At 40.3% G+C, this 27,252-nt stretch overlaps 1 protein-coding gene across 2 annotated transcripts in view; it reads right to left on the reverse strand.

Moving 5' to 3' along the window:
• Positions 1-4,680: 4,680 nt before the first annotated feature.
• Positions 4,681-27,252, reverse strand: part of LOC126412268 (dolichol kinase) — a 60,628-nt gene continuing 38,056 nt past the window's right edge. Inside the window, exons 5-8 of one of the 2 annotated variants that reach the window (XM_050081774.1) lie at positions 15,660-15,869; positions 7,566-7,827; positions 6,853-6,930; positions 4,681-5,256 (exon numbers count right to left, since the gene is read on the reverse strand). In XM_050081774.1, coding sequence (XP_049937731.1) covers positions 5,120-5,256; positions 6,853-6,930; positions 7,566-7,827; positions 15,660-15,869 — 687 coding nt within the window. In that variant the 3' untranslated portion in view covers positions 4,681-5,119. The remainder of the gene's footprint in view (positions 5,257-6,852; positions 6,931-7,565; positions 7,828-15,659; positions 15,870-27,252) is intronic. The other variant, XM_050081773.1, reaches the window with a different exon arrangement.

Here is a 27,252-nt window from a genome sequence, read left to right on the forward strand (position 1 = left end):
AGGCACATTTCTCCAACGAACCCAATTTCTGGGAAGTCTTGACAACATAAATATGAATCAGATGTATAGCTTTTACTGTTGCTATGAAAACTAGCACAGTAATAGCTGTCAAACTTCAAAATGCCATTACTCATTGTGACCCACACATTATTGTAGGTAAGTGTCCTCAAACCCAGATAATGGAGCTATAGTTCAATTCTTTCATCTTGGCGGCTCGCGCATGCCTGACCAGACGCGGGAGATTGCTGCGTTGCCAGTTGCACACGACGCATGCGCCAATAGAAGCAGTGCCATAGTATAGCATAGCTCCCAAACTTACGTTTAGGGGGGAGCACGCAGCTCATGAAGTAAAGCCACCACGGCCGCATTAACCCTTTCGCTGCTACAAAGACGTGCTCCCTGCCTTCCGCGCTGTGCGCGATTTTGTCACTGCACTGCTCGCCTGTGCAGGAACATCGTGTTACGACTGCTTTGACACTCTTATCAATCGATTCCACAAAAACTATTTGGCCCAAAAATTAGATTTTTACACATCATCTTGACTGATGCCTTCCCCCATAAATGACTTAATTTTGTTTCGATGTTCAACACAGTTATTATGCAGCATTAAATATAGTAAACCATTGCACGAAATTTTGAAGAGTTTGCAGAGGTAAAAGTCCATAGGGTATACTTTCCGTATGGTCGATTTTAGTTGCCACAATGTTGAGAATGAAATGTGGACAAGATACCTAAATTTCATACAAAATTTACTGTATAACAGTAGCTCATTTAAGTACCACATAGGTGTCGTATGTAATATTGAGAAATATTACGTCTTTCGCGACTGTAATAAAAGTTTTATTTACACTGAGCACGTTTGGCTTTATTTTAAAGCACTTCAATCAATCAAAAGGAAGTAGACAAAATACATTAAACAAAACTGTGGACTTACAAAAACATTAGGACTTGAATATACCGTCTATCAGTGAAGTGCTCTGAGCTATGTCAAATATAATTTTTGTGTGTGGCACACACAAACATCATTTATTTGCTAAAACACTGATCTGCCAACACAAACGTTGAATATTGTGTTACCGCAGCACAAAACTACGAAAGGTGACTTGGCAATGGAGGAGACAAAATACTGTCCACTGAAGATGCTTCAAAAGAGAGAAACGCGTCTGGTCTAAATAAGCCCCTTATTACAGTTGCAGAAGAGGAATATATTTCAGTACCATTGGTAAAACTGCGACTGTAGAACAAAAACGAGAAAGAGAGCATGAGTACCATTGTGTATGTGCCATACCTTTCCTTGATTGAAGTGCTTTAAAATAAAGCCAAACGTGTCCGGTGTAAATAATACTTTTATTACAGTCGCGAAAGACGGAATATTTCTCAATATTACATACGACACCAATGTCATACTTAAATTAAATGAGATATTGTTATACAGTAAATTTTGTATGAAATTTAGGTATCTTGTCCACATTTCATTCTCAACATTGTGGCAACTAAAATCGACCATACGGAAAGTATATGCTATGGACTTCTACCTCTGCAAACTCTTCAAAATTTTGTGCAATGATTTACTACATTTAATGCTGCATAATAACTGTGTTGAACATTGAAACAAAATTAAGTCATTTATGGGGGGAAGGTATCAGTCAAGAAGACGTGTAAAAATCAAATTTTTGGGCCAAATAGTTTTTGTGAAATCAAACGATAAGTGTGTCAAAGCAGTGGGAACACTATGTGTCTGCACAGGCGAGCAGTGCAGTGATGACAAAATCGCGCACAGCGTGGAATGCGGCGAGCACGTGTCTGCAGCAGCGAAAGGGTTAATGAAGAGACAAAGCACTAGAAATTTAAAAAATTGCATTCAAACGAATATAATTCGTGAAGTAAGGCCCTTCGATATTGTTTTTAAATAATGAAAATATTAAGCAGTGCACAAGGTTTGAAATCATAACCTTTCGCGTAGCAGCCCAACACCTTAACCGTTACGCTAACGTACCTCGTCTGACTATACTACTCCATGAGGTTTATAACACGTCACGCAAAATACTGACAAACACTGTTGGTATGACTATGAATTACTCACGCTTCGTCGAAGTACAATAGGAAATAAACAATTATCGCTGTTCTTTATTGCGAAAAAGCGGTTCGTGAGAGTGATACAAACACCTTTCCTTGCTATCGCCTGAATTAGGAGTCTTATTGCTTGTTTGTTTTAATTAATTAATAGAATATGAAGCAATTGGTATAAAGAATGCTTTTTCCAAACTTTCTATAAAAGAATGTCTGCTATCAAGACATTGCTTTTGTTCCATTACTTTATTTATGACTGAACGTTTCTAAAACTGAAGACACTCGTCCATGCTCTGCACTGCAGTCGAGATGTGGCAACGTCGTTCTCTGTTCATTGGCTGACTGTTTTGTGACGTCAGATGCGCAGAACGAACCTAAACTTGGCCGCCAACATAAATGACGCGCACTTTAGTAAACATTATGTTTGCCATTAAGGCCATCTCACAACAAACAGACAGTTTAATAGTTTCTTATAACTGTAGTATTTTTTACTTCAATTTCACAAGAAGTCCACTGATTTTCGCACACTGCTTTCCAAGACATCAAAAATTTAATTTAATTACTTTATCTCTGATACAGTAGCAACAATGGGGGAATTACTGTCTTTTGCTGTAAAATAGGTTTTCTCCTCGTTTAACATTTCATCATTACATTTTTTGTGGCAGTTTCCTCCTCGATAACAGTGTCTGCTGGTTAATTTTGTACAGTAATAATTTTTCTGCAAAATGTCTTGTCTTCTGCTACTTACTTGCCATTTCCTAGTCCTAGAAAGAAATGGCAATCTTTACTTAATGTAGGTTACATGAGAACTTTTATTGAACAATCTCCTGCAATGTGATGTTACATCCCCCTCAGAGCCATTACAAAACCTAAAGAATGACTAATGTGAATCCTTCGTTACTGTTGCAACTTTTGCATTACAATGCTTTTTTTGTAAAAAACAAAAAAAATTAGAAGTCAACAGAAACAATACTATTAACATTCACATGTAACTGTATTCAACTGGAACCTGTTATCCACTTGGTATGCTGCCATCACAGTAGATAACAAAAACTAGTAGGAGGGTCACTGATGGATGTGTTCTACTGTGTTAGTGTGATGATCACTGACTGTGATAGCTGGTTATAGTCTAGTTAGTCAAAGAAATTTTCATCACCAATGCTTGGTCAGGAATGAGGAGAACGAATGAAATGGTGATGCACATTTCTTTAGTATCAGCTGCTGTTTCAAAGTCCTAGGTTAAATCACAAATCTGTGCATAGTCTATTACCTATAGAGGAGACAGGATGCTTCTGGTGATTAACCCCTCAGATATGATACAAAACACACACACACACACACACACACACACACACACACTACACTTAGTTGCATTAAAACTGTTACTTCTTTGGCAACAGAAAATGTGAATGAATTTTACCCGTTGTGGATGGTTTTGAACTCCCTGACTGTTCCTTTATAGGGTGTAGAAAAATTTCCGCTACCAGTCACAATAAAAGGTTATCTATTTGTCATACGAGTTTCAGATTTCCCCTATCCTCAGGTGTTTATACATTCATGTACATGTTTATATTGAAAGCAGCGTTTGTGGAAAATATATCTGTAGTTACATGAAGATGAAGCATCATTTTTATGATGCTTCATCTTCATGAAAGATGAAGCGTCTTCAGGTAAGTACAGATATTTTCCACAAATGCTGCCTCGCCACTTACAATTGTCCCACTTGTATCTGTTTAGTCACCAGCAAATAATTTTTTGTATTTATACATTGATCTCCAGTAATATTAACGTGTACATGAATGTATGAACACCTGAGGATGGGCGCAAGCCTGAAACCGGTTGTGTGACAAATAAATAACCTTTTATTGGTTGGTTGGGTTGGATTGTTTTGAGGGAGGAGACCAGACAGCGAGGTCATTGGTCTCATCGGATTAGGGAATGACGGGGAAGGAAGTCGGCTGTGCCCTTTCAAAAGAACCATCCCGGCATTTGCCTGGAGCGATTTAGGAAATCACAGAAAAACTAAATCAGGATGGCTGGACACGGGAACTGTCGTCGTCCTGAATGCAAGTCCAGTGTGCTAACCACTGCGCCACCTCGTTCGGTAAACCTTTAATTGTGACAGGTAATGGAAATTTTTCTACACCCTAAACAGAAAACACGCCTTTGCATGTACAAAATTGTAAATTTCATGGAGTAGTTCAAAAAAACTCTTGGGGTCTTTAAACCAACAGAATGATCAGAACATTTGTGACAAATTACAGTGGTACTATCAAAATCAGAACAAAATGGATTCAGCAGAATATGGTTGTTACCTACAAGGCTTTGCAGCCTCTGTGTCAAACTGACGCTCCCATAACAGAGTACCCACAACCCTGCTTCCTATTCTATTGACTGCATGTCAAGAGGTACACATGCAACCAGTGCCAAGATGCCATTACGATTGTGATTTCCAATATTTTGTCTCCAGAATTCCCAAATATGTGATCATTCTACAGAATGATAGCGAGAAATATTAAACAATACTGGAAAGGTTCAAATATCAGAATAAAATTTATTGGCATGAAGCTATGATGTGGATACAGTGATTTTTCAGTCCCAACAAATGAAGATATAGGTGGTTGAAAATTTATCTTGTCATAAATCTCATTACAACTCTGTAAGAGAAAATGAGAGAAATGCGAGTCTTGAAAGTGTCATTTAATAACTTAAAAATACACTAACAAGTAATATGCAACAAATCTACATTTTCTAAAAAAAACTGTTTTTATGTAGTAACATGAAGGCACTTTAAAAATCTATAAATTATCATTATAAATATAAAAATACAGATTTGTATACGTAGCTCTGAAATTAATTTCCTCTATTGCAGTTACATTAATGTGTAAGATTGTAGACCTATATTCTTTGGCATACAGATATCCTCCGTTTCTCTATCTTTTTTGTTACATAAGTGAATGGAGCTATTATCAGTACTTCAGATCTTATGTGTTCTATAGGAATGAGCACAGCCAGTCACAAAGTTTGCAGTTTCTATTTCGTACCACCATTACAGTTCAAGAATGCAATACATAAATAGTGGAAGCACTAAATTGTCCACCTGATCTGTTTTTGCCTCAAGAAGGGATGTCAATACCACTGACATTACCAGCTTTGAAACAGATGCTACACTTGCATCAAGGTAACCTGGAACAAGACATTTTCAAAAGAGTTAGTTTACTCATGAACACAATGTCAATGTCTACAGTAGAACCCAACCTTTAACATGCAAGATACATCAGCTCAAGACTTACTAAGCAATAATTCTTTTCACACTGTGTAACAAAGTAAATGAGGGATGAATGAAGCAGAGGCCACAGATATTCCTAATGCAGAGGCCACAGATATTCCTAATATAAAGGAACCTATGTACAAAAGTGATTATAAACCACCATCACCCACAACTGCCACCTCACAGTTAATTTCTAGCTCAGTGGTGAATTTCTGGGGTTCGATTCCTCATCAAACCTAAGAATTTTATCTGTAGCTTATTACTTCTTTCACTTCTTATAATGATCGAAAATGTGAAAAATGCCAAACTGCAGCGTGGTTCAGAATCCACATTGAGCTGTAGGTCCCCTTATAACTGGCTGGGTCAGTCAGTTCAAAAATGGGAGGAAAGCAATGGTATACCACCTCGAACAGGACCAGGAATAGTAAAGGTTGGGTTGTTTACGAGAGGAGACGAAACAGCGAGGTCACCGGTCTCATTGGATCAAGGAAGGATGGGGAAAGAAGGCGGCCATGCCCTTTCGAAGGAAGCATCCCAGCATTTGCCTGAAGCGATTTAGTGAAATCGCGGAAAACCTAAATCAAGATGGCTGGTTGCGGGATTGAACTGTCGTTCTCCCAAACGAGTCCAGTGTGCTAACCACTGCGTTACTTCGCTCAGTCATGGCTAGTAAAGCACTGAAGTGTTCAAAACAAGCTTCAGACTGATGACTACTTCACTTTTAAACTATGTTATAAGCCGGGATTAAGTACTGATTCACCACCATGAAACAAACTGCAAATAACCTAGTCTTGAATGGAAACATCTGGAATTTGATGAAATGATGTTTTGGGACTCACAAGGCCAGTTATTTGTGATTATTAAGGACGACAATGTACTGTTAAAAGTGAGTGGTGTTCATACATGCTTCAAAACTAAGTGGAATCAGTGATAAGAATAAAATAACATGGTGTTCTTGGCAAAGGTTCCAATGCACAGCATCACCTGGCCCCATACTGAGAAACAAACACAATGATCATCAATAATCTGGGTAGAGCAGAGAGGAAGGGGGGGGGGGGGGGGGAGGGGGAGGGAGGGAGGGAGGGAGGGAGGGAGGGAGAGAGAGAGAGAGAGAGAGAAAAGCTGCCACATCCATCTTACAGTCCTGACCTTGTGCTGCTTGATATCCAACTATTCAACCAACACAATTTTATTACTTGTTCAGACACAGCAAAAAGATGAAACAAGCTGTACATGAGTAGTTAGAAACAAAAATTAAGAATTCTTCACCAATATCATTACAAAGCTCAGACTGATGATGATTATAATGGAAATTAGGGTAATGTTTAAATTAATTGTTTAGTTAGTTAATTCTCACTGAATATTTCTTTCTGCTTTCAAAATAAAATACCAACTGTCCCTTATACCTTTTGTGAATTCAAAAACCACCTCCTCTGCAAATGTACATTCATTATTTGCAAAGATACACTTACACACAAATTATGGGCACGAAATCACCAGCTGCAACTTACCCAATGCCATCAAACACCCACTCAAAAAAATCTGGCTCAATATACAAGCAACAGTTCCTTCAATTGTTTTCACCGAATCTGTAAAAGAAATTACATATGCTGTATAAGAGACCAGAAGGTGTGTGTTTCAATACTGACTTCTCCCAATAAAAAATAAAAAATCCACGTTGCTTCTTTCCGAAGAAGCCAATTATAATATCTACGATCATCATTACAACTGTGAATGTACCCACCCATGTAATAAACAATGCATTAATAAAGCTATTTGCACTACTGTCAAATTCGCTGTTATTTTCACAATATTATGAAAAGAATAGTTGGTACACACAATGTAGCGGAGATGCTGAGTCGCAGGTAGGCACGACAAAAAGACTGTCACAAACTAGCTTCCGGCCAGCAAGGCCTTTGTCAAAAATAAACAGACTGACAGACGGACACACACACACACACACACACACACACACACACACACACACGAGACCAGTGTCTGGCAGCTGAAGCCGGTCTTGTTTGCTGAAAGCTCATACTGTGACAGTCTTTCTGTTCTCCTTACCTGCGACTCAGGATCTCTGTGCTATGATGAGTAATAACTATCCTTTTCATAATATTGTTACATTCCATCCTGGATTTTCCATTATTTGATTTTGCTGTTATTTTCCATATTGATAATATAATTATTAATTATATTAGTAAGTGTGATGGGTGACACTCACTTGGCCACCTGTGACGACCTATCCAGGAACCAAATGCAGATGCAGCTGTATCTCCTATTCCAACAGCTAGAAGACCTGCTAGAAAGGATGATGGCAAATAGTTACTGACAGCAGCAGGGTGTAGCCACAATGGAAGTGACACACCCGTCAGCAGGTACATAGGTGTCAGTGCTCCACCACCAGCATCTTTCTCATCTGCAAACAGTTCAAAACCTTGCTGCAGGCCAACATGTAGTGGTGGTATATGCAAAAGACGCATTGCCTGGAAATAGCATTCAGTGTTAGTAATGTGCACATAATATTTTTCTGTATGTGTAAATGAATTTTCATTATTATTTATGAACAACATAAATATGCACTTTTGTCAGTTCACAATTTTGAGTACCACAAAACAAAGTTAAAAAATTCTTATTATAATAAAAAATTTTGTTTGTAGTGGGTAGAAAGAATGTAAAATAAATATGAGTAATAGCTTGGAACTTTTACACTGAGAAATTTAAAATTTGAGGCACTTTGAAGTTAATATTAAAGTCAGTACAAATAAATTATGGGATTTTTCTGCTTTTATTTTATGTGGTGCGATGTCACATTTATATATTACTGGCCATCCTGGATTTCAGTACATGCTGATAAGATATTTGAAACCATAAAATCATAGGTAGAGACCTTCAAAACTGTTCCTCTTTTGTAACCCAAAAATTTTGTCCAACTTTAATATTTATGGTTTGGTCAACTAGAATGCATGAAACTACATGTCTTTTCTCTCTGCAAAAACTAGCTGCCAGCTCAGATACTATCAAGATTTTTAGAGCAACATGTGCTAAAGCACAGTCTTTTGCAGTATATCACTTTGGTAATGCCTATAAGGCTTCATCAACTTCACATTATCAGTTTTAATATAGTAGGTATAAAACTTTCACATATTCCTAATACTTTCAAGGAAGACTTCCAAGCCAATAAGCCTGCTTATCACTAGTACTATAATTCTCTAATATTTAAATACATTAATTTGGAAAAAATTCTATTACAATAGAGCATTTTTAGTGCGTGCACAAAGGCTTGCTTCTAGTTTCATTTTTCTGGTTCTAGTCTGAACTAAGCCTCCTCTCTTTCCTTGCTGATTTAAGTGCATGTTGTGTCCAGCAAAATTACTCATTCCATAACTACTTATGTCCAGTAACTTTACGTTCAGAAATCTGGTACTAAAGATTTTTAATCTTTTATTAGGTAATCTAATTTCTCTGTTTGCACAAGACCGATGTGGTAGGTTATATGCGAGAGGCACAGTCATTACATCATCATTTGTGTAATATGAAATTTGCAGTACTGTGGTAAGTTCCCTCTTCATTTCTGTAGGTGTCATTTGCACCTCTAGTAGAGCTTCTCTACTTGAAGCTGGCATTACAATGTTTGCTCTTCATAGATCTTAGTGTAACACTTTCCTCAGCTGCCTCAGCAACCTTTTTGGAGACTTATTCCCAATATAACTCAGAATGACCTTGCTCAAGTTTTATTACACTGGCTACTCTTTTATTTTCTCAAGTTCTCCAGGTACTGTTTCTTTGTGGGATCATGTGGATCATCTTATTTTCGAAGAACAGTGGTTTCTTAATATTAATTATTTTCATAACTTTGGTGGTAATGATTTCTTTCAGACTATGTGTGGATATTGACATTCCTATGTGAAATTCTGCAAGTGTTCCGTTTGATTTTAGTCCTTTTGTTTGCTGACATGTTTTTACTAAATTCTGTTAGTTTTACACTGTTTCAATTTATCTTTTTCTGTGCAGCATACTCACTTGTATTTCAGAATACATTACTAAGGAGACACCTAAGGCAATAATTAACATTTTTACAGTTTCTTTGACAATCTGTGTTTATTATCCAATTTTATTTGGTTACTTCAGCGTCTTTGCCCCTTTACTGTTGAAATGGCTCTGAGCACTATGGGACTCAACTTCTAAGATCATCAATCCCCGAGAACTTAGACCTACTTAAACCTAACTAACCTTAGGACATCACACACATCCATGCCCGAGGCAGGATTCAAACCTGCGACTGTAGTGGTCTCGCGGTTCCAGACTGTAGCACCTAGAACCGCTCGGCCACCCCTTTACTGTGCATATCTACTTAAGGAAATAACTTATTTTTGGATACAAGAACAATCAATTTATAAAAATTGTAATATGAGTTTTGTCAATTTTACTGAACAGTCATTTATCTTCGGATTTTCTTGCATTTGGTGCTTAAATATAAGGTAGTATAATATTTTTCCCACTAATAAGTGGACCCCTTATGAAAATATATTGATGCAGTACATATAAACATTTAAGCCAGTCCAAAGCTGTGTGTGCATCATGAATGTTTACTGCACGTAGTGGCCACAATATGTATGCAGCGGGATGTAGGTGTAGCTGAATGGGGCAGTAATGTGTCACCAATTTTGCTGTATTACCCACAAAACTTGAGCATCTTTCAAATGTGTTCACAAGGAATAGCAGTCATGACATGGAAATAAGAGGAAATTATGAAAAACTCCAAAACACTGATACACAGGGACTGCAGATGACTTTAGTGAGAGCTGAAACCATTTTGGTACTACTAATTAGTATCTGGAAGTAGACACACAGTATTGGAGGCTATTAGTCACTTACAGAAAGTCATTAAGTGTGTTATGGCAATGAAAATCTTGCACCACCTCTTATCAATACATGGAGTATCAGTTCCTTGAACTACAGATGTTAAATCCTACCATGCAGCACTCAATTATTATCCACAGGACAATCTGGAATGGTCTTTTCATTATAAACAAGATGGTGCCACCTCTTTGTTAGGCACCATCTGTAATAGCTGGTTTGATAAAAGAAGAGTAAAACAACATACCAAACTAAATAAGCCTCTCTGGTCTCAGACAGTGAGGAATGGTAGCCAGACTATTAATAACTAGCTGAGAGACTGCGAACCACCATGACGGAGAAGTAGATAAAAAATACAGAATCTTGCCATAACTTATTTTGGGTGTTCTACAGTGAGGCTGGAAGTTTTATTAGATGCAAAAGGTATTAATGAGAATGGTATGAGATGCACATAATAATGTGCATCCTCAATAAAGAGAGAGACAAGCCTGAGCAAAAGTGGGTGTGGCTGACCAGCCCAGCGAAGTAACAGCAGACATTGATGTTGCTGGCCACAGACAGTGTGCGAGCCAGCACTGACAAAGCACGTGCCGGGTCAGCGTCTGGTAGAATTCCCAGAAGTTGCTGTCCAACACTACCTGGTGGCTGCCTCTGGGTGCTGCCAAAGAATGCCGCAATTTCAGTTCCTTATCAATATAAAGTTGCGATAACACTGTATGTAGTACTTATTAGGCAAAAACAATGTTACATTCGGAAAAATAAACATTATTTAAAACAAGAGTGCTTTTCATTGGATGATAAATGACCAAGTCATGACAAAAGTAAGTGGCATGTTTCAACATTTATTTTTGATACTTTCATAGCAAAACTGTCATAGTTGTACTCAAGATGTCATTCGGTGATGCATTTCATGTGGTAGTGAATGATGTACAAAAAGTTTGATATAATTGCAATTATAGTTAACTGATATTAGGTAAATGGACAGCAAATTACAACAGGAAATTTTAGAATACCTTAGACATTAGTAATATTAAACGTTTATCGATCAAAAACTGGATGAGTGCTCCCAGAATGAGATTCTCACTCTGCAGCGGAGTGTGTGCTGATATGAAATTTCCTGGCAGATTAAAACTGTGTGCCCGACCAAGACTCGAACTCGGGACCTTTGCCTTTCGCGGGCAAGTGCTCTACCATCTGAGCTACCGAAGCACGACTCACGCCCGGTACTCACAGCTTTACTTCTGCCAGTATCTCGTCTCCTACCTTCCAAACTTTACAGGAACTCTCCTGTGAACCTTGCAGAACTAGCACTCCTGAAAGAAAGGATATAGCGGAGACATGGCTTAGCCACAGCCTGGGGGATGTTTCCAGAATGAGATTCTCACTCTGCAGCGGAGTGTGCGCTGATATGAAACTTCCTGGCAGATTAAAACTGTGTGCCCGACCGAGACTCGAACTCGGGACCTTTGTTGGAAGGTAGGAGACGAGATACTGGCAGAAGTAAAGCTGTGAGTACCGGGCGTGAGTCGTGCTTCGGTAGCTCAGATGGTAGAGCGCTTGCCCGCGAAAGACAAAGGTCCCGAGTTCGAGTCTCGGTCGGGCACACAGTTTTAATCTGCCAGGAAGTTTGGATGAGTGCTATTTGCTAGAATCAGATTTTTTAATCTTAGATGTAGTTGGCTGGTTTGAGGGATAAAGGGACCGAACTACAGGGTCATCAGTCCCTTGTTCCAGATGCAAACAAGGCTCACGGTAAAACAACTCTCAAAGTATGTTTGGGAAAGTAAATGGGGGGAAAATGAATGTGGAACCACACCTAAAAAGAAAACAAATGGTACGAACAAAAAACAGGGAAAACATACACCATAGGGAAAAGTAGGAAGATTGTGTTAAAACTGAAGAGCAGATGGTCTGGGCTGGCTGATCGCACAAATAAAAAGACGATGAGCCAGCCATTCTGTAACACCTTAAAATGTTCACCCCAAACAGAGATGATTTACTGGTGGCCTGTTTGGGCAGGCGGTCCACAATTTCATTGCCTGGGGTCCTAATGAAGGTCACTAGGTGTCCACTGTTGCAGAGGGCATAAAGAGACTACTGGATTAACAGTACCAAAGGATGCCTATGGAAGCACTGGCTGAGAGCTTGTAGGCTGCTCAAGGAGTCACCACAAATGACAAAGGACTCACCAGAGCAGGAGCGGATGTGATTAAGAGCACAATAGATGGCAACCAACTCTGCAGTGAAAACGCTGCAGCCGTCCAGCAAGGAGTTGTTTGCAATGGCCAATGTGAGAGTAAGTGTAACCAACAAGACCGTCAACCACTGATCCATCGGTGTAGATTATTTCTGAGCCCTTGAACTAGCCAAGAAGAGATAAAATGCCGATGGAAGGCCTCAGGTGGAACTGAGCCTTTGGGGCCTTGCAATAGGTCCAGCCAAAGCCGTGGCCGAGGTATGGACCATGGAGGTGTACGGAAGTAGACCAGCGGGGAAGGTGGTAAGGGGGAAGCACCAAGTTCATGAAGAAGGGACCGGGTATGGATGGCAAAGGGAAGTCAAATTCTAGGCTGCCGTTGCAGGAGATGGAGCGCCGTGTTGGGGAAAAGAAGACAATAATTTGGATGGCGAGGCGAATTATGTTGTGTGGGCGGTATAATTTGCGAGCAATAGCTGCCGATGGAGCCGCAATGGAGGAATGCCAGCTTCCACAAGTAGGCTGTTCACGGGTCTAGATCGGAAGGACACCCATCATGAGGCGAACTCCACAGTGATGGATGGGATCTAGTAGACTCAGTGTAGAGGGGGGGCTGCCGAACCATATACCATGCTCCTGTAATCAGTATGGGACTGTACGAGGCCTTCGCACAGCTGCAGCAGTGTACGACGATCAGGACCCCAGTTGGTGTTGCTCAGGCATCGAATAAGATTAAGGTGCTGCCAGCACTTGTCCTTAAGCTGATTAAGATGGGGAAGCCAACTTAAGCGGGCGTTGAAGACCAGTCCCAGAAGCTGTAAGTCTCCACTACATCTAGTAGTTAGTCATCAAGATAAAGTTCTGGATGGGAGTGGGCAGTACGACGACAACAGAAGTGCATCACTCATGTTTTGGCGGCCGAAAACTGAAAGCCGTGAGTGAGGGCCCACAACTGCGCCTTCTGTATAGCTCCCTGCAGATGGCGTTCAGCTGCAACAGTAGAAGAGCTGCTGAACAAAATACAAAAATCGTAAGTGTATAGGACAATCCTACTGCTAATGTGAGACCATTGACGGCAATTAAAAAAGAGTGGGACACTCAGGACAGAGGCCTGCAGGACCCCATTCTCTTGTACATGGGATGCACTGATGTGAACTCTGATAGTGTTCTGCGACAAAAAGTTCTGTATAAAATAAATCGGGAGTAGGCCCTGAAGACCCCACTCACGCAGAGTAGCGAGGATGTGGTGTCGCCAAGTGGTATCAAAGGCTTTCATGAGATCAAAAGAGATAGCAATGAGTTATCGCCACGAAAAGGCTGATCGAATGGCAGACTCCAGGTACACCAAACTGTCGATGGTGGAGCATCCTTGGTGAAAACCACCCTGGGATGGAGACAGAAGGTCCTGAGACTGGAGCCAATACAACCGCCAGCTCACCATATGTTCAAACAGCTTGCACAGTATGTTGGGGAGGCTGATGGGACAATAGCTGTCAACGTCAAGTGAATTCTTCCTGGGCTTTATGACAGGAATGATTACACCTTCCCGCCATTGCAATGGGAATTCGCCATCACTCCAAATGTGGTTAAAGACAGCAAGGAGGTGGCGTTGGGAATCTGCTGACTAATGTTTTAGCATTTGTGAATGGATGCGATCTGGGCCAGGGGATGTGTCAGGATAGTTGGCAAAGGCACTGAGAAATTCCCACTCACTGAAGGGAGCATTATAAGGCTCAGGGTGGCTTGGAGCAAATGAGAGGAGTTGTCACTTCACCCTTTGTTTGACGAGACGAAAGGTGGGGTGGTAATTCTCCAACGCAGAGATGTGAGCATAATGCTCAGCAAGACTCTCTGCAATTACATAGGGATCGGCAGATGTGGCTCCTTGTTTGAGAATTCCAGGTACACCTGCTGGGTTCTGATAGCCACAAAGTCGGCAGAGCTTGGTCCAAACATGCAAGTGGGAGGTTCGTGTGCCATTGGTGGGGACATAGTATTCCCAACACTCTTGCTTCGTTTGTTTGATGAGGAGGCAAACCTGCGCTCGGAGCCACTTGAAGGCAATAATTAGATGTAGAATGAATATTCAACGAACACTATTAAATCTAGGGACAAACGGTTATCAGTGGAAAGAGCAGGATAAAATTTTCAGAAATCAATAGGCTCATGCTTATTTTTAATTATCTCTTAAGTGAATATAAATGTAGTTACATATGACAATAGAAATGTAATAAATTATTGTTGAAGCTGGTAGGCTTTGAAAGCGGCACACTGTGAGGTCGATAGTTTTGATGTAGGTTATAAGGCATAGTTTTTATCTTCATTATACTGTACTTGTGTAGTAAATGTAAAGGGTTTGAAGTCAGAGTGGGGATGTGTCTATATAGTGTTGGGTGTGCAGAGTGAGAACTATAGGTTACTCAAGTGAAATTCTCATGCTATTTGAGGTGATAAGTTTAGTAGGTGCCACAGAGCCAGACACTGGGTGGCTAGAATGCTGCAGTGTTGAACTTTGTAGAATGCAGTGCAGAAGCGCAAGTTTTGGATTCAGAGAAAAACAGTATGCAATGCATGTGGCACAGTGCCCCTTTACTATCTGTGTGGTACATCATGTCGAACTTAGCAAAACTTTCATGCAATGTCCCCAATCTTTAGTGATTTGGAATCAACAATCAGTACTCTGACCTTTACTGGCTAATTAGTGTTAATCTTGAAGCTCAATTTACAGTGCTGAAATCTGTGGAATTATTTGACAGAAGAATGCAGCTTGGATCTGAAAGATAACTTGACTCTAGCACAATCGTATACTCCACTACAAACACATGTGCTCATCCGGGACAGGAGGTTACTAATATTTATTGCTGAATTCTGCTGATCAAAGTAACATTGAGCAAATTCTAGTATGTAGCCTAACATTAGTGATCTCCCACTTCTTACATTTTAATAATAACTGGTATTAGAAGCAGAAATTTTGAACTTGATTGAAACAAAGTGCAGCTATGTGTTGTCGCTATGCTGAACAACCAACAGACAAACAATTTGGAGGCCACATATCATATTAGCATTCCTTAGTGCTGATAGGAAGCATTTATTGTAGGAAGCATTTATTGCAGGTGGAACTACGTCAATCATACAGCTCCTTATTAGCAACTTTCTGCAGATGTCTAATCAGTAATGACTATTAATAGATATATTTTCAAACACTACTGTCACTATAACTAAAAAATTCTCCATCTGGAAAAATATTTCAAAAATACATACCTCTAACATGACGAAGAGTGCCAACACAATGCCACTTGCTAAGTACAGGAGGCAGTATGTTCCAATAAGACCTGGTACATACACAGCAACAACCAAAATATGGAAGGACTTCCTGGTAGCTGTCGAAGCATGTTTACCAGCTTGTATTTGAACTGCTATTGCAGCCACCGCTACAGCGCAGCATGCAATCCAGTAGCATACCATCAGTATCTGTCTGACAGTTCCATCAGCTATTATTAGATCACAAATATTTGTACTATAGATACAGTGACACTGTACAAAAGTTTATCTAGTACTATAGCTCCAGCATACATCACACGTTAAAAACATTTTTAAGTTTACAGCAGACTTATGCAAGGAAAGCTATTAAATTGAATGCAAATATTTGTAACAAACCAGCTGTGAATGTTGACAAAATTGGTGACATTTCTGTAAGTTGTAAAACAAGAATTCAATTTATGAATGCCTCCTTTCCTGAAATTACACATAATTTTGGTTGCCATATCTTCTTTCAACACACAGAGTCAGGTTCATCACAAACAGCAGTTATAAAATAAAAAATCAGAATCCAGCTTTTTTTTAAAGATAATGGTTGAGTTTGTATGAGAGTTACTTATGATGGCTTACAAAAGCAGCTGGAAAGTAACTTGGTTTTGTGATTAAAAAGGGTGAAAACCTTTCCTTTACCGACCCAAACACCAGAAATATTTGTTATTTACTGTTTAAAATTTCTGGAAGGTTCTTGAAATTTCCTATGTTTATAATGTTTACATATTCTGGAGTAATACTGTTCATATAAATTTTTGCAGCACTTTCTATCCAGGAAACAGTTCTGTTCTCTACTTACATTTGCGTCTGCAATAAACATGCTTTCAGCACATTCAGTTTCATACTTGAATGATGGATCTGCTTTTGGTTTTGCGCTTGACTGCAGCTGCTATGTGACAATGGTCGGTGGAGGCATGAGGTATTTCAAAATGTCTACATTGCTCTGACTCCAATTACACAAGATAAAATTCATCGCCTGCACACACAGGAACCAAAATACACATAGCACACTGTTCCCAAAGTTCATTTATTCAGGAGATCAACAGATCTCATATGGCAGAAAGGATTTGAAAGAGTTGCCAAATACAAAGGGTGCAATGACAAGATGTGGTGGCAAATGTGTACTTTTCCTAGGATGGCACAGACCAACAGTGGTTCAAGAATAATGAAGGTAAGCTCTACAGCTGCAACATATTCCAGCACTAGCTGAAGAGAACATTTGGTAACAATCAACTACAAATCTGCTTAGCATGAAGGATAAGGATAACAACATGAGGAAATAAACAGTCATCCTTACAGCATATTTTGTCCCTGTGCCACATTGTGATTACAAGTATGACAGAAGCCAACAAACCTCACATTTAATTAGAGGAGTCACAGAAGATATGTACCAAGTGCTTATTGTAAAGGATGTTACAACAGAGGAATTCCGTAAGTTGTGCCAGCACATTGAGGAAATACAAGAGAAATAAGTCCAACTTCCAAATGTGGTCTATGCTGAATGTAGTAGACGGTCATGGCCTCGACTCTCATACAGCAAATACCAACTCCGCCAGCAGTCTAACACTCCATGAAGAATCGTCTTTCCCAATTTGGAGTTACAATGCGTGTGTCAAATGAAAACCCAACATCTGACCAATTTAAGTACAACCAACTCCACTGTTTAGTGTAATGCCTCAAAGAAGAATAAACATTTGGAGGACAGAGTGCAACTTGCCAGTATATTTTTACTGTGGATGCCTTGGGCACATTGTATGTTTCTATCTACAGAGAAAGAAGATGAGGGTTTGAAAACAATTATGTTGCAAGCTGTCAACCATTACAACAGTCCTACACAAGCCAGTCAATTGCAGCCAATCATAGTCTTTTCTTTGTCATTTGATCCGGCTCGCCACAAATTCCTTTCCTGTGCTAACCTCTTCATCTCAGAGTAGCACTTGCAACCTACGTCCTCAATTATTTGCTTGACGTATTCCAATTTCTGTCTTCCTCTACAGTTTTTGCCCTCTAGTACCATGGAAGTCATTCCCTCATGTCTTAGCAGATGTCCTATCATCCTGTCCCTTCTCCTTATCAGTGTTTTCCAAATATTCCTTTCCTCTCCGATTCTGCGTAGAACCTCCTCATTCCTTACCTTATCAGTCCACCTAATTTTCAACATTCATCTATAGCACCACATCTCAAATGCTTCAATTCTCTTCTGTTCCGGTTTTCCCACAGTCCATGTTTCACTACCATACAATGCTGTACTCCAGACGTACATCCTCAGAAATTTCTTCCTCAAATTAAGGCTGGTATTTGATATTAGTAGACTTCTCTTGGCCAAAAATGTCTTTTTTGCCATAGCTAGTCTGCTTTTGATGTCCTTCTTGCTCCGTCCGTCATTGGTTATTTTACTGCCTAGGTAGCAGACTTCCTTAACTTCATGACTTTGTGACCATCAATCCTGATGTTAAGTTTCTCGCTGTTCTCATTTCTACTACTTCTCATTACCTTCGTCTTTCTCCGATTTACTCTCAAACCATACTGTGTACTCATTAGACTGTTCATTCCATTCAGCAGATCATTTAATTCTTCTTCACTTTCACTCAGGATAGCAATGTCATCAGCGAATCGTATCATTGATTTACTTTCACCTTGTATTTTAATTCCACTCCTGAACCTTTCTTGTATTTCCATCATTGTTTCCTCAATGTGCAGATTGAAGAGTACGGGCGAAAGGCTACAGCCTTGTCTTACACCCTTCTTAATACGAGCACTTCGTTCTTGATCGTCCACTCTTATTATTCCCTCTTGGTTGTTGTACATATTGTATATGACCCGTCTCTCCCTATAGCTTACCCCTACTTTTTTCAGAATCTCGAACAGCTTGCACCATTTTATATTGTTGAACGCTTTTTCCAGGTCGACAAATCTTATGAAAGTGTCTTTATTTAGCCTTGCTTCCATTATTAGCTGTAACGTCAGAATTGCCTCTCTCCTCCCTTTACTTTTCCTAAAGCCAAACTGATCGTCACCTAGTGCATTCTCAATTTTCTTTTCCATTCTTCTGTATATTATTCTTGTAAGCAGCTTCGATGCATGAGCTGTTAAGTTGATTGTGCGATAATTCTCGCACTTGTCAGATCTTGCCGTATTCAGAATTGTGTGGATGATGCTTTTCTGAAAGTCACATGGTATATCACCAGACTCATATATTCTACACACCAATGTGAATAGTCGTTTTGTTGCCACTTCCCCCAATGATTTTATCTATCCCTTCTGCCTTATTTGAGCGTAAGTCCTCCAAAGCTCTTTTAAATTTCAATTCTAATACTGGATCCCCTATCTCTTCTAAATTGACTCCTGTTTCTTCTTCTTCTATCACATCAGACAAATCTTCACCCTCATAGAGGCTTTCAATGTATTCTTTCCACCTATCTGCTCTCTCCTCTGCATTTATAGTCTATGTGTAGGATTAAGACCATGACCTTACTCTGATCAAGGTCACACCCCAACACACTGCAGCCGTTCCCCAGTCACTGTACAGAAGCACCGGTCACTTTCCTAGCTGCCCAATTCAGGAAAACTATGCAACGTGACTGAGACCACCACAAACGAAAATGTGAACCACAAGACAGTTACACATACCTCAGGAACTCTCATCAAAGGCCAACCTATCTGGGTGTTAGTTGACTCATAGGTTCCTTTTTCTGTAATGTCGAATGCTTGTCACTGCCAGCTAAAGAAGAATATGCTCCACGATACAAAAGTGATTGTGTTGAAGGTCACAACTGGGAAATATGCCCACCTGATATGAACATGTACTGCAAGCATAACTATCAATTACAGATCACAATTCTTCAAATTTGCCACTTTCACAGAATGCAGAATACATATTTGTCAGAATATTCTAAGAAAGGACTTCTTGCAGGTAACACAAGCATTCAGACTGTGGAATATCAGAGCTCCAGACTGATGAAGCTATTTGACAAGCACATAAAGATTGCTCTGGATGGTTGTTGGCCATTTACGACACTGTAGGTGGTCAAGGAGAACTTTTAAGTGCTAACTGCCACAAAAAACCAAACCAGTCCAGAATGGGCAGCCCAGTGCCACTGATGTATCACTACAAACAACACAGAAGAAGAAATTACTATCTAACTTGTGGTGTCATCCGAACGTGGTCATATGAGAAGATAGTCACTGCAAGTCGCATTGACAAATGGGCAACACCGGCATAGTCCCACCCAGAAAAGTTTTGCTGTGTCGTTGCAACTATTCTGCAACACAGAACCACTCAGCCGAGTCTTTATCATCGACTAGGATAACAGCATCATCATCTAAAACATTCAGTCTAGTCAATGATCATCTAAGACAATGACATCGTCTTCTAGTAGGCCAACAGTGTAATTAATGTATGAGGCAGATCTCCAAGTGAAAGTTATTATTAAATACAGTCTGAGTCAAAGACTTATTTTGTCTGTCTCAAGCAATATGTCAGTGTTCAGAGATGGTTGTAAATACTCATGACATTCCATGCAAGTGGACTGTAAAAGGTTAAGTAATTCTTCTTATCTCTATTACAATAAAGGGAACTAATATTTTGTGTGTTACAGTATCCACTACATCTCCACCTGCAGCAAATTAACAAACTCTCAATTTTACGAACAAGTATACTTTCGTTCCATTAAGTTTCGGGTGTGCAGCCGCAAGAAATCTCCTTCTTCTTCTTCTTATATTTCGGCTGTAAAACGTTCAACCATCTTCAGAGTGAGCCGCAAGACTGCCGCTCCAGTGCTTGCTTCGTCCCTTTATACTGTTGTACCGCGCGACTGCGCATGCGGCCACAGATGCAAATGCGCCAGAGACGTTGGTCGGCGCATTTGATCAGCAGGGATCCCACTAATCGAGTGGCGAAGAAAACTGTTTCGCTTCTGAATGATTCTCCCTTTCCACCAGAAGTTGTTCGGAGATTGAAACCAAGTGGTCCGGTGCCTCCTAGACTTTATGGTCTACCAAAGGTACACAAGAAAGATGTTCCTCTACGCCCCATAGTGAGTAACATAGGCTCTCCAACCTATGACATTGCCAAACATCTGGCATCATTGTTGAGGCCTCTTGTGGGAAAATGTACTCACCACATAAGAAACTCGGCTGACTTCATTAGTAAACTGAAATCATTGAAAATGAACCCGTCTGATATATTAGTTAGTTTTGATGTGGTGGCTTTATTTACAAAGGTTCCCCTTCCAGAATCTCTGCAACTTATTGAAAGAAGTTTTGACAAAGAGATTTCAGCTTTATTTAAACATGTTCTGACCTCCACATATTTCTTATTTAACAACGAATTTTTTGAACAGACAGACGGAGTCTGCATGGGTAGTCCCTTATCCCCTCTGGTGGTCAATTTATTTACGGAGGACTTCAAGAAGAAGGCGCTTGAATCTGCTGACTTGAAACCCACAGTATTCTGGAGGTATGTTGATGACACCTTTGTAGTTTGGCCCCATGGTGAAGACAACTTGCAAGACTTTTTAAGACATCTGAACTCCCTCCACGATCAAATAAAGTTCACAATGGAAATTGAAAAGGAGGGATGCCTTCCATTCTTGGAAGTTCTGGTTCGGCGCAGAGAGGATGGCACTTTGGGACATGAAGTGTATAGGAAGCCAACACACACTGATCTGTATTTCTGTGCAAATAGCTGCCACCATCCTGCCCTGACAATGAGTGTTCTCCGATCTTTGACTCACAGAGCGCATATTATTTCTGACGAAAGCAGTCTGCAAGATGAACTTTCCCACTTACAAAGAGTGTTTGAAGACAATGGGTACTCTCCACAACAAATACAGAGGGCACTGAAAATGAAACCGAAAGAGACCACAAAGAAAGCAGATGATGATGAAGAAACCTTTAAATCGATGGCCTTCCTGCCATATGTGGGTAGTCTCTCATCAAAAATAGGACGCATTCTTGGCAGACGCAAAATAAAAGTGATTTTTCGTCCTCCACCTAAGACAGCTGCACTCGTGGGCTCCGTCAAAGATGATTTGCTGCTCCGAAAATCTGGAGTTTACAAAATTCCATGTGAATGTGGCCTCTCTTACATTGGAAAAACAACTCGTACTGTCCAAGAAAGATGTACAGAACACCAGAGGTACACACGACTTTTACAACCTAAGAAGTCGGCCATGGCAGACCACTGTATTGATAATGGTCACAGTATGTTGTATGACAATGTCGAAATTTTGGCAACTACATCGTCATTTTGGGACTCGATAGTAAAGGAGGCAATTGAAATTCGCTTGACGACGAACTTAATTAATAGAGACAGTGGTTTCAATCTTGATAAATCCTGGAATCCAGCACTTGTTGTAATAAACTTGCAAAGACGTTGTCACAGTGCAGCTCACAATGATATATCGATATGCCAACAAAGATCAACTGCGGAGTCATAGATACAACTCGCGAATTATGCACGTCTCTGCCGCCGACCAACATCTCTGGCGCACTTGCATCTGTGGCCACATGCGCAGTCACGTGGTACAACAGAATGAAGGGATGAAGCAAGCACTGGAGCGGCAGTCTTGTGGCTCACTCTGAAGATGGCTGAACGTTTTACAGCCGAAATATTAGAAGAAGAAGGAGATTTCTTGCGGCTGCACACCCGAAACTTAATGGAACAGTCTTTGTGCCACCAAAACCTGAAGATTCACAACAAGTATACTTTCATCTGGTACAACACAACTGCTAATACGATCTGGCCCAACCAAGGAATGATGGTGCCAATTTTTGGATGCTTCCAAATCTGGAAGAGGAGAAAATGTAGACTAAGCAATCTAATGTAGAGCACTGTATCAACACTGGGTATCATTCACCCAACTAACCAGAACTCGCAAGGGTGTCACTGGCTAAACAATGGACAATCTAGGAGGACATGAAGGAGATGCTACAAGATGACATCAATGAACTTTCAGAGTGTGCTTGATCCTCTCCTGGGGTCCTTGTGAAGGACGGCACATGGCATGTGTGTGTCAGTTGCTGAAAGATGTCTAGCCACTCACTGATGCACATCCATCCTAGACTGCTTGAAGGAATAAAGTATTTCATAAATACAGACATGCAGACAGGGTACTAGTAAACAGAAATGACAAGGCTGACCAGATAAAGACAGCCTCCGCAACACCAGACAGCCTCTATGAGTTTAAAGTTATCTGTTTGCTGCCCAACAACCATGCTGAAAACCTCCACCTGAACATCAGAAATTGCCTCTTGATCAACCAAGAAATAAAATTTTGGGATATCTAGGCTAGTTAATGGCAATGGAGTCTTTTCCAATCCAGAGAAAACAATTTGTCACTGGTTTTCCCGACTCCTCAGTACATTTGTGGCTTGAGAAAAATTCTCGCATTGTGCTTATTCTACCAGTGATTTATAATCGACTTCCGTACCACAGCATGTCCACTGCTAGAAATACTGATGGGATACATCAAGTTTTCCACGAAAAAGGTGCAAAAAAGATCTTTCCTTATCCTTAAATAGATGCTAACATTTTCTCGTCCTGGCATTCTATGAGAAGAGTGCAAAGACAGAACTTCACACCACCGACACTAGCAGGTAATGAATGGGTGCAGCTTTAGTACAAATTCAGCAAGGTGTTGAAAAGGTGACTGCTTAGGGTTCCAGAATTCTCTCTCTGTACAAGACAAACGATTCTGTAACTGAGAAAGAGTGCCACCCTGTAGTTATTACAGCCATCGACCAGTTATGACCATACTAATTTGGCAAAAAATTTACAGTTATAGCACACCACCATTCTCTACGCTGGCTGACTAGCCTGCAGTATCCATCAGGCCATTGGCGAGATGGATAATGAGACTTCAAGAGTACAGCCTCACAGTAATATACAAAAAAAGGACACAAACGCAAGTGACTGCCCTTCAAGGAATCCTTTGGTGGAACACTTCAGCACTGATGAAATCTAAGTCATCATTGCATTAAACTTCCTGGCAGATTGAAACTGTGTGCTGGACCAAGACTCAAGTTATTCAGAAGAGCTCCTGAGAAGTTTGGAAGGTGGCAGATGAGATACTGGTGGAAGTAAAGCTGCAAGGATGGGTTGTGAGTTGTGCTTGGGTAGATCAGTTGGCAGAGCACTTACCTGCAAAAGGCAAAGGTCTCGAGTTTGAGTCTCAGTCCGGCACAGAGCATTAATCTGCCAGGATGAGTGCACTCTACTGCAGAGTGAAAATCTCATTCTCAGATCATTGCATTAAGTGACATTGTTGCTGAAGAGAAGGAAGGTATAGCACTGCTGAAATAATACAAGCCTTGAAGAAGGGGTAACTGACTAAAGGTAAATTCCAATGGATAAAGAGACCGTTGTATGACATGTCCAGAAAGTAATTACCATTTTGGAAAAACACCAAAAAATATTTTTTTTCAACCAAAATTTATTTTTACGAGAAAGAGCATTACTTGAATTATTTTTCTACGTAGCTGCCACCATTATTCAGACATTTGTTGTAGTGAGAAACAAACTTTTCTGTGCCGCCTTCATAGAAAGATGCCACCAATTAAGAGAGCCACTCCTGAACATCATTCTTTTGCACAGCCATTGTTGTCTAAGTGCTATTGTCCAAATTAAAAAACAAGTGGTAGTCAGAATGTGCATGATAGGGGTTGTACAGCCTGTGATTGAACTGCACCCAGCTGAATTGTTATTCACCGTCATGATGCACACAATACCTTGACTGAGCATTCCCGTATCTTGCTTTGAATTGTGAGCCAAAGTTGTCTCTCAGTGTTTTGCAGTATCCTATCCAATTGAAGGTTTCAACCCTAGGAATGAACTCAACACACAGAATGCCCTGCCTGTCCCAAAACACAGAGCACATGTTTTTTTTTTTTTTTCAGCTAACATTGTTTTGAATTTTTGGCTTTTGGGGGATCATGTGCACCTCCACTCCATCAACTGTTTTGATACTGGAGTGACATGAAAAAACCCAATTTTCATCACTGGTCACAGTTCTTTTTAACAATTCATCTCTCTCATCCCTGTATCAGGTAAGGAATGTCAAAGCAAAGCCATGTTACTTCATTTTGTGGACACCCATAAGCATTTACAGGAACATAATTTGTGAAAAGTTTGGCTATTTGCGACAATCTCATGCAGAACAGTTTTTGAAATTTGTGGAAACTCATCACAAAGCACTTTAATTGTGAACCATTTGATTTCATGAATTTTCTAATTAACTTTCCCAACCAATTCATCATTGACAACATAATGCTACCCATCAAAATGGTTCAAATGGCTCCGAGCACTATGGGACTGAACTTCTGAGGTCATCAGTCCCCTATAACTTAGAACTACTTAAACCTAACTAACCTAAGGACATCACACACATCCATGCCAGAGGCAGGATTCGAACCTGCGACCGTAGCGGTTGCTCGGTTCCAGACTGTAGCGCCTAGAACCGCTCGGCCACACCGGCCGGCTGCTACCCATCCCGAGCTTCATGATGAACTGTGGTTTGTCATCACTGAACTGTGGTTTGTCCATCACTGAACTATCTCACCAACTTTCTCACCATTCCATCAGTCATTACACCTTCACCATAAATCTCTACAAGTTGCTGATGTATTTCAGCTGGGTTAACATTCTTTGCACTCAAAAACCATATGCAGAATTCAGTTCACAGTTGGCAGGCTCAGAGATTCTCTTGAACATTTTGAAGCATCACTAACACACACAAACAACACAATCCATCTGTAATGGCATTAGTGGAAGGACAGTGAACCAGAAAGAAGAGTCTGAAAGTGTGGAACTGTGACACTAGTGCTAGTGGTAGAACGAAATGGTACTTACTTTCTGGATGTGCCTCGTGTAAGAGGAATTACAATCTGGTGGGACAGAAATGACTGCTCAGCTGACAGCTCATCTAGGGACACCTATCCCAAAATTTTGCAACAATTCTGAGATTTCTGAAGACTAGACAGAATCAGATGTTTGAACCACTGTAAGGAATGCCAGTGACAGAAGCATGTACCACAATATGTGCAGTGCACCTGGTAACTATCTGTCTAGCAGTGACTTTCCACCAAATTGACATCAACTTCTTGGTGAGGTTTCTGGAGTCAACAAATGGCCTTAGAGAGCCTTTATCAGACAGATGGCTCACACAGGCTATGGATGCTGAGGAGGGGGACAGAGAGCACTCTAATGCGAAGTACCTACCAATAAGATACAGCCTAGAAAACTTGTTATGGATTTTTACGCCTGCCAGGAAAGTGGGATTACTGTAAAAGTTTTTAAAATGCTACTTTGAGCCATAATGTGCCCTTTGTCACTTGCTGGACATCACATACAAAGGCAAGGATTATGACCCTTCATCATTAAGCCAAAAGTGCAGAGAGATGTCCGGTCTTTCCTCCATATGAAGTCCTACTATAGTCCTGAAGTGCAGAATAATGATGGGAACTTCTCACCCAAGGAAACTGAAGGTCCACTCAATGACTGCCTATCTCTGATGGGAGGGGCTACCTCCGTTCTCATAATGAAGAGGATGTGACCGTGCAACCAGAATGTTACAATCCTTCAGTGCTGCCATACAGAGGATACCTCTATATCTAGGTCGATGGTGCTACTGTCGGCTCCAATAAGAACCTCTGAAACAGTGGTTTGCTGTTTCTCCAAGACAGGGAGCAACGCTGCAAGCTGTGGTTCAAATCCAATCACCAGCAAATATGTGTTGTTCAGTGCTTATTTCTGGTTGGTTCCAGTAATTCTGTTTATAATGTTTACATATTCTGAAGTATTCTGTGTTAGTATAAATAACAACACTCTTCATTCATGAATTCAGATCTGTCTGCTTGTGTCTGTATATTTGTGGATGGATGTGTGTGTGTGTGTGTGTGTGTGTGTGTGTGTGTATACCCGTCCTTTTTCCCCCCTAAGGTAAGTCTTTCCCCTCCCGGGATTGGAATGACTCCTTACCCTCACCCTTAAAACCCACATCCTTTCGTCTTTCCCTCTCCTTCCCTCTTTCCTGATGAGGCAATAGTTTGTTGCGAAAGCTTGAATTTTGTGTGTATGTTTGTGTTTGTTTGTGTGTCTGTCGACCTGCCAGCACTTTCATTATATATATATACATATATATCAGAGGGAAACATTCCACGTGGGAAAATATATATCTAAAAACAAAGATGCTGTAACTTACCAAGCGAAAGCATTGGTATGTTCATAGAGACAGTAAACAAACACACAAATTTCAAGCTTTCGCAATCCAAGGTTGCTTCATCAGGAAAGAGTGAAGGAAGGACAGAAGTATGTGGGTTTTAAGGGAGAGGGTAAGACGTACCTTAGGGGCCCCCACACACACACACATGGATATGTCACATCTACTACTAAGCAGGTAGAATTCAGGATGACCACCATTGGACTTAAATTAATGGATTAAGTTCAGCTGAAAAAAATTATTAATTTATAAAATCTGGTAGTGGAAATAATAAAAAATATTAAATATTTTTATTCAAATTTTAAAATATGAAATACCAATCAAAT

This window comes from Schistocerca serialis, chromosome 7 (assembly GCF_023864345.2).
Source record: "Schistocerca serialis cubense isolate TAMUIC-IGC-003099 chromosome 7, iqSchSeri2.2, whole genome shotgun sequence".
NCBI classification, from domain to species: Eukaryota; Metazoa; Arthropoda; class Insecta; order Orthoptera; family Acrididae; genus Schistocerca; species Schistocerca serialis.